The following is an 11,857-nucleotide window of genomic DNA, read 5'->3' as shown; positions in this document are numbered from 1 at the left end:
CATTCAAGCAAACAAACAAAAAAACTATGGAAGTTAGCTTCTCCCAGAAGGTCCAGGGTTAGGGTGAGGGCTAGACCCAGAGAGCAGAGGCAAGAACCATGGCGTCTGGGCTCTGTGTTGAGCAACAGAATCAAATATTTGTTTCCTCCCCCACAATATAACCATTAACTTGTTGACACGACGATACTTATTCCTTTCAAGTAAAGGTCACGGTATCGGAGGAGACACGGGTGTTTCAGGTGAGCATGTGCTAGCCTATCATTGCTAACATATCTGCCTGCCCTGATGCGCCAGCCCCGCAGAGGGTCACCCCATCTTTTTGAGACACTCTGCTGGCACAGCAGGCGCAGAGAGACTGGGACACTCTCCCAGGACCCCACATGCAGGGCCAGGAGTCCAACCCCAGCCCCAGTGACCATAAAACTGGTGTGCCCCCAACCAAACCTACAAGTCATCGCTCCCCAAAAGTGCGAAGTGTCCCCTATAGATTTCTTCCGTGCATTTATTAAACTCCAAACAACAACCGCCAAGCACACTTACAAGCTCACAGGCATACATACGGGTCAGAGAACTGTGGGGCTTAAATATCCCAGAACTCGTTAACTTGAGAGGCCCCCCAGGCGTGCTCCCTGTCTGCCAAACCTGCTCTCCATGGAGCCCTCCACGGGCCAAGGACTTCATGCCCCTCGCCCTTCCCTCCAGGCCAACAAAGTGTCCTCGTGGTGCTTCTCAACGCACTGTGAGCGAGTCGACGTCAACCATGACATCTTTAGAAACCGACCTGTGGGTGCTGGTATAAACCGTCAGGGTCCCAGCAACCCACAGGCCCTCAAGGGGCTGTGGGGGCCCTGACCGCAGGGAGAGGCGGGAGGGCTCCCAGGGAAAGTGGGAGGCATGAGGCAAGCCCGAGCTCCAACCCTACAGCACGCCTGGGGAGAGGATGTTGTCCTGGAGCCCAGCTGAGTCAGCCACCTTCGGGGCAGGGAGGAGGGGACAGGCAGAGGGTGGGGGTGGCCCGAGGCAGAATCCTCCCCGGACATAGCCTGCGACTATCAGTCTCACTATCAGAGCCAAGAACGTAAGCCAGTTAGCTGCCGGTTCCCATCCACCTTGGCCTCCATCCGCCTTGGCCGGCTGACACCGGATCCCCAACGGTCCCCAGACTCAAATGACGAATGCCCACAGAAGCAGGGACCGAAACCACTTTGCAGAGATAGGAGAGGGCTCCCCAACCGCCCACCGGGCCTCGACGTCCCTGGGTCACCACGCAGCCGGAGGTCAACCCCTCCACGTGCGGGGACACCCACGTAAATGCTCGAGACTCGAACGAAGAGGGAGAACTGGAGGCGGAAGCAGGGGCTTAAGCAGAAGGCAGGCTAAGTGGGAGCTCGAGAATCACCAATGAAACAAAGCCGGACGCGGGCCTGGCTCAGGTCTGGCAGCTGGGAACGCCTGGGCCAGGAAAAGTGACATCCGTAAGGGCCACTTGGGAAGAAGTGGCCGCAGGCTGAGACAGGACAAGACGGACACCAGCCCTTGACTGCGGCACTGCTGCGGCAGAGACAGGCCTGAGCCATCCCCGACAGGGCACCAAGGGCTGCAGCCCCAAGGCCCAGGCACCAACCAGAGGCCCCAGGCTCACCATGGGGGGTTGGGGGTCGGGGGAGGGGTTGGAAGCAGCACCGGTGGGCCACTGTCAGAAGCACCTGAGCCGGGCGGGAGCTCAGGGAAGACCTAAGTCAGACCCCCACACCCGAGGAACGGGCAGTAGGGTCCTGGTCAGCTGGCCAGGGGTTCGGCCGGGCATGGAGAAAGGGAGCGACGCAGCGAGGCCACAGCAGGCACATGTCCACAGGCCAGTCGCAGAAGCTCCGAGACACAGCCACAGATGCAGGATCCCTGCAGCCTCAGAACAGCACCTTTCAGGGAACTCGCTGCAGGTCTCTGGGCAGCACAAAGCACAAGCACCACACCTGAGTCCGAGACACCAATGGGCGGGTACTCACCACAGCGATCACAGGGATGAGGACGCCCAGGTTCCCCGCGCTGCTGGAGGCCTGGAGGAGAACAGAACTGAGTCACTGATGAGCCCGCGCTTCTTTCATTGAAAAGGAAAAAAAAAAAAACCTGACACAGTGTCATGAAATTCCTTAATCTACACGAAACAATGAAAAAGATATACAGAGAAACATGTATAAAGACGCATAATCTTAACAGATTAAAAGAGGGAAAATCTTAAAAGAGGGAAACAATTTGAATGTCAAACAGGAGGATTACATAAACCGCAGCAACTCTGCACAAATATCACAAGCTGTTACAGAGACGGCGCTCTGAAAAGCACTGTCACCTTAAAAAGTGCCCAGATCAAACGTTAAATGTAAGAAAGTATGTTCTCACACAGTGCCAACTACGTACAATAAATAGATTTGCATAAAACACCTAGGAGAAAATCTGTCAAAAGGTTAACGACGATTGTATCTGAGAGAAATTTTTACTCTACTATTTATAGGTTTCTGTATCTTTTCTACAATGAATACACATTCTTTCCAAGTCTGGGAAAATTTGGGGGTTACTTAAGAATAACTAAGTAAAAAGTCAGCCACCTGGCCAGACACATGAGGAGCAGCCCGGCTCGGGAAGCCCAGCCGCTCAGTTGACCATGAGGGCATCGACTGCCCACTGCAGCAGGGCTGCTCCATCTTCAGGGATGAACAGGGTCGGGACAGCTTGCCAAGGCCCCGTGGCCACGCAGGGGTGGGGACAGAGTCCTAAGCTGGTGTCCCCCCAGCTCTTGATTTCTGTCCTCAACTCCTGGTGGTCAGCGTGTTGGCCAGTCCCCACCCCACCCCACCCCCCACTGCTGCCCCACAACACCTGGCCTGTCACTGCGTGGGGGGGTGGGTGCATGGGCAAGCTCAGCTCGGCACCCAGGGAGCCCCTACCCCAGCCGGGGAACGAAACAGGACACCTGAGTGTGGGGCCCGGGAGATGCAGTGAGAGTGGTGGGGGTGGGGTGGGGGGGAGCTGGGCCCTGGAACCCTCAACAGGGTACAGCCTCAGCCTCCTTGGGCTCCGGGTGCCTCCCCAACACCCTCGAGCCCCCGTCTCCTGTGCACAGGGAGCTGGGCCCCACTCAGGAGACCAGAGGAACAGTGGCCCAGCCTGCTGTGGCGGGGAGCAAGGCAGGGCTGAGCGGGGCAAAGGGTCTCAGGCCCTGTTTGCACCAGCCCCTCCCTCCTAGCTGAGACTTTCACTCAAGGCTGCTGCTCACTCGCTTCCACCTCAGAGAGGCCTTGAGACCACCCGACGCCCCTGTTTTGTTCCCATGCCTGTCCTGCTAAGCCTGCAGGGGCAGCCCCTTGTCTGTCTGTTCACTCCCGCCAGCACCCCGGGAAGGAACCAGTCCCCCGTTCCTGACGTCACCAGGTAACGGGAGAAAGCAAGGGTTTCAAGGCGGTGCCCGGGGCTGAGCCCTACCTTCAGGGCGGGCCCCTTCTCGCTGGCCCTCTCGCTGGCCCGCTTGCCCTCCAGCCCCAGCTGCACAAACAGCTCCAGCAGGTTCATGAGCAGCTCGTCCACCAGGTGCTCATCCTGGATGTTGGCCGCGATGTTGGCCAGGGCATTGATCACAGCCAGTGAGCAGTGCCTGTGAGAAAGAAGTGACGTGGACACAATGCGGGCCCCCAGTACTGTGAACGAAGACCCCCAAGGCGAGGGACATGCCACCAGAGGACACCAGCCCTGAAGGAAAGTCAGCTGCTGTGGAAAAGACCCCAACCTCCCCCAAGACAAGTTGGGGGCCCAGGGACTGTTCAGCTTCTAGGAACCTGCGCGTTGGGGCGTGTTGACTGTCTCGGGACACTTCCTACAAGTGCCCGGGCGGCCATGCAGCTGAGAACGGGCATGTCGCTCCCTGGCACTTCCAGGGGACCCACTTCCCCTCCAGTTACAATCTCCCTTCATCACCACCACCCGGGAAACTCTGACGACACTTCCTCCTCCACCTGGGGCTGAGGTTAGGGTCAGCTCACACCAGACACTCAGGAAGTGCTCAGTGGTCCTGACGACCTGCCCCGACCCCGTCACCCCACGTAAACCCTGAATAGGAAACCCTGACTAGGAAGCTGACACCACACACCAGCGGGGCGGCCGGGCTCTGAGTGCCGGGTCAGCTGGATGCTGCCGCAGCCGGGCTGTGCCAAGTAGCTCAGGTCTTTAAGGCTCAGTTTCTTCCTGAGTAAACAAGGATAATAATTCCCTCCTCGCGGGGCGTGGGGGAATCAAACAGTCCCTGTGAAGCACGTAGCACATTGTCTGCCCCCGAAATCACAGAGCAATGGCAGCCGGGCCAAAAGGTACCCCTTCCCAGACAAATCTCTGGGGGGGAAACGGATGGCAGTGGATGCCTCCTCCGGCGGGAGACCAGTCACTGTGGGTGGCACTGTCAGAAAGTGCTTTAGGAAGGAAATGTGGCAGAAGATGAGGAACTGGTAAGTCCCGTACATGGCACAGGCCGAGCAGCGAGGCAGAGGCGTGGTCAGAGCTCAGAAGGAAAGACAGGGAGGGGAGGGGCAAGGAGGCGCAGGAGCCGCTCTGGGAGCGAGATGCAAGGGGAAGAGGTTTTGGTCTGTGTGTCGGTGTCACTGCGGAGACCAGAATGGACAGACAGGAGAGGGAGGTGAGCTGGCGGCCCCCCAAGGCCAGTCCTGCGTTCCAGTGGCCGGGGCTCCCGTGGGAGCGGCAGTGAGAAGGCAGAGAAGCAGCCATTGTGCTCAGAGCTGTCACATGCATACACACAGCCTCATACACCCACACAGCTGGGGAGGAAGTTAAGGCACAGAGAAGGTGAGCATGTCCTGAGGTCACACAGCCGCACTCCCACCCCCTCCCCTGGGTGGAGTGGTCAGGAGGGGAGAGGAGAACCTCCGCCCTGCCCACCACCCTCCTGACTTCATCTGACCAAGTCCATGAGATCCTCCAAACACAGAAGGACGCGTCTCGTCCTTGGGGCATCCCTGGGGAGGGCAAGGATTCACGCAAACATCATACACCCAAGGCTGTCAACGTCTCCTCCCTTGCCCTCTGAATCCACCCTGAGGCGAGCATCCGAGACCGCACAGGTATGCAGCACCGACCAGCAGAAACACTTGAAAACTACCTAATGTGCAGCCTAGGGCTGGCCAGACAGATTGTGGTGCTGCCACCTGATGGACACCATGCTGACATCCAAGGTGACGACAGGCAGGAAGGCTGGTGCTGCTCTGTGAGAACACGGTCACCCGGGGGCACTGTGCCCACTGGGTGAGGAGCTCAGAGGTGCTAGCTCGGGGGCGGCCCTGTGCGGGTCATTCTCGCCTGGGTACATGTATTTCTAACATGTAGTGCTTTTGTAAGAAGAGATGTTTATTTAAAAGACAAGTCCCCACATCTCACATTTTCGAAGGATCGAGAGCAACAATGAGGTTGGGAAGACTTACCTGTAGCCGTGGTCCTTGTAATCCTTGGTGGCAGAGTACACAACAGAGCTGGCCTTCACACTGATCTGCTGGAAGAGATTCCACACCTCCTGGTAAATGTATTGCTGGAAAAGAGTGAGGGACACGTGACCACATCTCCTCTGGGAGCGCCCTCCATGGACACCCAGAGGGGACACACTGGGGACCAGGGACAGTGGGGCCTGAAACAGCATCAAGGCCAGCCCTTCCTAAAGGTTTATGCAAACCTCAACTTAAACACCAAGAATGGAATAGGTTCCATTTCCATTCTATTCTATTAACATCGGCAAGAAAATAGTTTAAACCTCTTTCTCCGGCACTCTTGCAACCATTACACTATTCTCCTTTACTTGGAAAAAAATCTCACCATTCGGTGGTAAGAAAGTTGGGAGCATTTAACTCTTCTGCAGGGTAAGTTTAATCTGTATTTTTACGTTCCTGGGAATCAAGGAGTTTCCCGAAGCATGCCCAGGGAGAGTGGGTTCCCGGCCGTGCTTACGTTTCCGGTGATGACCAGGCAGCCAAGCTGGTCGATGATGAGCACGTCAAGGGGGGAGGGGGGCTGGCAGAACTTCTGCTGTAGGATCTGCAGGATCGGCTCCATGACCTTTGGGGTGTCCCTCAGGGCCACTGCGATGTGGCCCAAGGCTCGGATGGTGTGGTCCGGAATCAGGTGAGCATCCCTACGGGAGGGAAGGACAGACGTGCCCTGGGAATGGTGCTCCAGCACGCAGCAGGGAAACGAAGCCGGAAGCCAGGACCTGGACCCCAGGGTCATCAGTCTCTCAGAGGAAGCGTCCATCTGACAGTGACAGCCTGGGATCTGCAATCACCAGCACCAGGCGGGAAGACAGAGGTCTTTTCCCCCAGTGTCCAGGGTGGACGTTCCAAGGTGGGCTTCAGCAGACATCGCGGGACAGACTCAATGCCCGACGCCATTCCGTGCCAGAAAGCGGCACAGACGCGCGAATGCCAGTGGCCCCATGAGCCTGCACAGGACCGGCTGCCCCCGCCCCCAACCCCCGGGACAGGACAGGACGTACTTGTCGCTCTCCTGGGAGATATAGAGCCGGTTGGAGAGGCTGGCCAGGAAGGCCTCCACGATCACTGCGTCCACAGTCAAGCCAGCCTTCAGGCACCTGAGCAAGGAGGAGGCCAAGCAGAATGAGGCATCAGAATAACCAGATGAGCATTTTGTGTTTGATTTTGGTTGAGTTTTTCCTGTCTCGGGTCTGCAAGGTTTAAAGACCCGCTCTGAATACTCTTTCCCCAGAAATCTGAATGAACATCATTACACAGAATGAATTCAAAGAACAGCTGTAGATTTCACCTCTTGACAAGCATCTTAGTTAAAAATAGTAACTTCATTATCTTGCCCAGAATGGTCTCCTCCAGGGTGTCATACTCATGCCAATTCCAATTTAAAATTCCCTGTTTCTCAACAAAAGTCCCAATAGCTGATTCGAAAGACAGATGGTCCCACAGTGGCTGAGGGAATGTTAAAATTACATATCAAAGTTTTAATAATATGGAGAAATGCTTATGCTCTAGAGAAGGGGAAACCTAACAGCCCTGAGGAGCATGAAATCTTACAGGCATCTCTCGCTCCCCACACATTTGGCTCCCAGGCCACAAAGTCAGAGAAGACAGTCTGACAGAGTAGCTGGGCTCCAGCCCCATGGCCCCGAGAGCGAGGTGCCAGGACTCAGACAAGGAGAGGTACATCTCCTGCAAATCAGAATGTATCTGGTCCCCAAGTGTGGACAGCAAGAGTTCACACAGATGGAGCTGGTGTCGAAGGGACACTAGGGCACATAAAACCTCTCATTTATACCAAAAATCACACGGAAAACAAGATGACACAGGACCACATGTCATCTCTCTGGATGATGGGCTAAGGGATAATTCTTTTCTGTCTACTTTTCTACACATCACAGGTTTTCTCTGTTTTTTATTACGTTTATGATCAGGAAAAGAAAGGCAGGAAATTTTTTTTTTTTCTTTAACATGTAGCAATCTCCCTTTTCGGATCCAGTGCAGGTTTAGAAGCTTCCCTGAGCAATAACGTCTCTGGCTCTGCCTGACACCCCGCCCCCGTCTCCCCAACCTCCCGAGGCCACCCACCTGCAGACGTTGTCAATGGCAATGTCCCGCAGCTGCTCGTACATGGACGGCTGGCTCTTCTTCCCCGACGCCACGTTCAGGGTCGACTCGGAATGCTCGTTGGTTACGCTGATTTTTATATCATTGCCGGCAACTGGAAGTAAAAATTCAAATATGTATCTGGTTATGCCTGTCACTTTCCATACCCATGTTTGAAATTCAAAACCAAAATCAAATGTAATCATCTTTAGCTATAAAAGCAATCACTTTACAAAGACTTCACCAAGCATTTCAGAATCAAAAGTGTCGGAGAACAGAAAGGATGAAACAAATATTTAAATCAAGGAAGCACACTTAGGTTACAAAGCAATGAATACATAAAACAGCAACGTCTTAAGAAATGATTCAGAAGTCCTGGCCCCTAGGAGCTCAGCCCCAGCAGAAAGGCAAGGGCATGGCCTGAGGGCATCCAGCTCACGCGTAGGAAGGCGGGAAGGGTGGGCAAGCGTGAGAGCAGGGCCCTCAGAGTCTCTCCACCTGAAGGGAGAGGACAAAACGCCCACCTTGGTGGGACTGGGGGCAGCATGGTGATACCACTTCAGCGCCTGAGCGCGCAGCAGGGTACTTAATTAACATCGGTCACCAGACGTGCTCTGGGCCTGTGGCAGGGGAGGGGACGGAGCTCCAGGCCCGGCGTCGGGACATGGGACGCACACTGCAGGATGCCCCAGAGAGAGCAGGTGCCAAAAAGAGCAGGCCTGGAGTGGGGCCTGGGGCAGTGGCAGCGGGAGGGAGGCTTGGCACCCCAGGGGGTTGTGCAGGGGAAGCCTTGCGGGGAAAAGGTGGAGGAGCAGCCCAGGGATGGTGGCCTCTCGGCCAGTTACCTGTGTGGTACTGACTGTGGCACTTGTACAGCTTCACCAGCACGGGGGACGGGACCACCAGAAAGTCCCGCAGGGATGGCGTCACCGAGTGCACCACCACCGGGAACCTCTCGCACAGGCGGCCCAGGCCCTGCAACGCACAGCGGGCCATCAGGGGCCGCGGGGGAGGTGCCCACCCCCTCAGACACCAAGTCAATCAGACTTCCAAGGGCCACCCGGCCATGGGGCACAAAGACAGAAAGGGGGTGGTCGGGACTCTCTCCACCCAAAGGCGAGATTCACTGTTAAAGTGTGTCCATCTCTTTTGGAAGAACGTTAGGGGAGAAAGGGCACCAAGCATTACTTTTACACAACGGCAGACGTGAAGTCAGTGGGGTTGGGACAAGGTCAGAGTCTCGGCACAGCAGGCTGGCGTCCGAGGCCTTCGGAACGCCTGGCAGATGCAGGGCAGCCTCCACAACGCAGGACTTGGCTGTGCCTGGACCCCACTCGCAGAAAGCCTGCTGGCCGTCAGCAGCGGCCTCCCAGCACTGAACTTGTCCACAGCAGACTCTAGTTCAAGTTCCTAGAGGCAGCAGCTCAGACCTCGCTGCTGGTGCCCGCCACAGCCTGGCCATGGCAAGAAGGCCCTGCTGACGGGCGTCAGCACTGCGCCCCCAACCACCCCCACCGGGGCCCGTGAGACTGACCTGCAGACAGCAGATGAGCAAGGGCAGGTGAGCAATGATGACCTTGCTGGATGTCTTGGATTGCAGCTTCTCAGACAGCTTGATGCACAGATTCTCTGCACCTAAGTTCAGAACAGAGGAGGGTACGGACCTTTAGCAAAGGCTAGTGGTCACAAAGACTCCTTCACCAGTCATAATAGAACGTGACTAAACCCCGGGCTCACTAACTCTGAGAAGCGGCTCCACCACAAAGTGTCGGAGGTGGGCGTCCCTGCTCCTTTCCTGCTGCTGTGATGACACCATCCTGCGGGGTGGCCTATCCCTCCACTGCCAGCCCCCACCCTGTCCCGTGTCCTGAGCGTGGCTCCCCCCCAACCCCCACCTTCCTGGACCAGCACCATCTCCCGTCCTGAGCCCCCTCCTCTCCTCGTAAGCAGAGGACGCGCCAGGCGGTGGCACGGGGAACCCACCCTGCTCGTCCTTCACAGCCCACACCATGAGGTCCACGCAGGCGGCACTGGCCTGGCAGCGCAGCTTCAGGGGGCTCAGCTCACTGTGGGTCCGGTCCACGTCGTGCAGGATCTTCTGGAGCTCCCCCTGGCTGGTGTTGAACTGCTCCAGCACGAAGTCATGGACCTCCTTCACAAAGGAGGTGGGCAGGTCTGCAGGAGGGAGAGCGGGCACAGATTCAGGCTGTGAGCAGCCTTGGTCTTTCCCTTGCGACAGACACCCAGGGAGAGGGCGCTGCTGCTGGCTACCATGCTTCCAGGAAGGCCGCCTGGGGCGAGCCGGGACGGGCACGCACGCCAGCCCTGCACACATGCTACCTGACACTCGGAATGGTCACCTCCCAGCGAAATGCGAGCCATGCTTTGTTTTAAGCTGTCAATACACTCAAACCTGAACACGAGACACAACCTGGGGAGTGCCATCACCAGAACTGGTCCGATTAACGAAAAGTACTCCTGTGATACTTTCTAAAAAGGGCGTCAGTTATCAGATGTGGGAAAGCTGGATGCAGCCCGAGGAGGACCCCCTGCACAGGAAGGCACCCAGTCTGTAGCCTCTCCCAGCTCTCGTCCTCGGGCCTGGACAGTGCAGGAGACCCGAGAGACGGCACAGGCACAGGGCAGACTGGCCGAGAAAACCAGCAGCAGCCTGGCTAGGGGAGGCTGCAGGCTCCGGGGTCAGGCCGAGCAGCCAGCACCTGCCGCTTTTCGGGAACCTAGCCCTCATGGTGGCCCCAACCAGGCTCAGGTCTCAGGAGCACTTGGAATCAGATCAGGAAAACAGCTAAGGAGATTATGGGACACCCACAGGACACCATGTGGTCATCAAAGCTCTTGTTTATGAAGCACATTCAGCAACTTAAGGGAAGAGCCTAGGAAAACTGTGTTTAAAACACACAAGAGAGCCTGGAAGGAACTGCTAACTCCGTGTGTGAGCTCCGCTACTTACAAATTATTCTGAGTTGTAAGATCACGACTGCCTCGTTTTCTCATTTTTTTAATGTTTTGAAACATGTAACGCAGACACATTAAACTGTATGCCTGACCAGGGGATCAGGACGACCCCACACGTCCGTGTCAGACATCAGCCGAGGAGACACACCCACCAAAGAGGCTGCGCTGCTGGCAGCACTGGGGGCAGGACGACAGGTGCATGTCCCTCATCGCCTGCTTCTCCTGGGAACGTGTCCACGTTCCTTGCGGACGCTGTGAAGCAGCCCTGGCACAAGGGCAGGACCCCACGCTCACCTTTCATGTAGTACAGAGTGTCCCGCAGCATCTTGAATGTGGCCACGTAGAGGGGGTCGCTGAACGTGCTGTAGTAGAGGTCGGCGCTGGGGTTGGCCTGCGGGTAGAGGCATGGGACGCGTGACTGGCACCGCCGGTCACTGCGGTGACTCCCTCCTCCCTCCTACGCTCACACTGCCCAGAGACGCCTGCGGGAAGCAGCTCCGGGCCCCTGGAGGACGGACCACCTTCTCTCACTGAGGGCTCACCCTCTCCGGGCATCTTTGAACAAGGAGAGTGGGGGTGCAGGAGCCATGGGGCCACAAGACCACATTGCACCCTGTCCCCCTCAGTGATAGACACGACAGCTGGGGCACCTTCGGATTCAGCCTACATTTTGTAACTAAAATTCACTTTAAATTTTCTTTAGCAATCTCATCTAAAATGTGACGCTAGTTTTCTTCTGGGGAAAAAAATTCATCCGAGGTCTAGTGAGTTGAGTAAGATGCTGTTAATTTCTCTGCATATTCAGTCTAGTGCAATGGAAAGGCACGATTTACAAAAATTCTGACACAGGTAAGCGCAGGTAAGGCGGATGCGGAGGCAAATCCACAGCTGGAAGGGGCCTGCGGGGCGAGGCTGGTGGAGGCCGTGTCCCATGGGCACCGGTGTCATCAGAGGGCGCTGCGTGAATGGCCCTACAGGCACAGTCCTCATAACTCCCTGTGGGGCAGACGTGACACTGGCTGAGGTTAAGGTGACCAGAGGTCCCACCCCAGAGCCAGGAGGGAGGAACCCGGGCGGGGCAGCCCGGCCCCAGGGCCCCAGAGCTGTGTGATGAAGGCCCTGCCAGCCTCTGTCTCCCCGGCTGAGAGCAGGTGTGCCGTGGGTTCAAGGAGAGGGAGTCACATCTGGCACATAATAAGCACGGTCACTGCCAGTGAAGGTGGATGAGGAAGAGGATTATCCTG

The 11,857-nt window shown here is 56.6% G+C and overlaps 1 protein-coding gene across 10 annotated transcripts in view; it reads right to left on the bottom strand.

The window, feature by feature from the left end:
- PI4KA (phosphatidylinositol 4-kinase alpha) overlaps positions 1–11,857 on the bottom strand; it is a 96,569-nt gene that overhangs the window by 47,006 nt on the left and 37,706 nt on the right. For all 10 annotated transcript variants that reach the window (XR_014251930.1, XR_014251931.1, XR_014251932.1 and 7 more), the window contains 10 exons: positions 10,908–11,004; positions 9,621–9,812; positions 9,172–9,272; positions 8,483–8,612; positions 7,620–7,752; positions 6,539–6,634; positions 5,995–6,178; positions 5,478–5,581; positions 3,478–3,646; positions 2,007–2,057 (listed from right to left, as the gene is read on the bottom strand). Coding sequence is in view for 7 of the 10 variants with exons in the window: in XM_082417854.1 (XP_082273980.1) it covers positions 2,007–2,057; positions 3,478–3,646; positions 5,478–5,581; positions 5,995–6,178; positions 6,539–6,634; positions 7,620–7,752; positions 8,483–8,612; positions 9,172–9,272; positions 9,621–9,812; positions 10,908–11,004 (1,257 nt within the window). In the remaining 3 variants the exon portion in view is untranslated. The remainder of the gene's footprint in view (positions 1–2,006; positions 2,058–3,477; positions 3,647–5,477; positions 5,582–5,994; positions 6,179–6,538; positions 6,635–7,619; positions 7,753–8,482; positions 8,613–9,171; positions 9,273–9,620; positions 9,813–10,907; positions 11,005–11,857) is intronic.

This window comes from Balaenoptera physalus (genome assembly GCF_965194825.1).
Source record: "Balaenoptera physalus genome assembly, chromosome: 12".
NCBI classification, from domain to species: Eukaryota; Metazoa; Chordata; class Mammalia; order Artiodactyla; family Balaenopteridae; genus Balaenoptera; species Balaenoptera physalus.
This window is presented reverse-complemented; position numbering and strand designations above follow the sequence as displayed.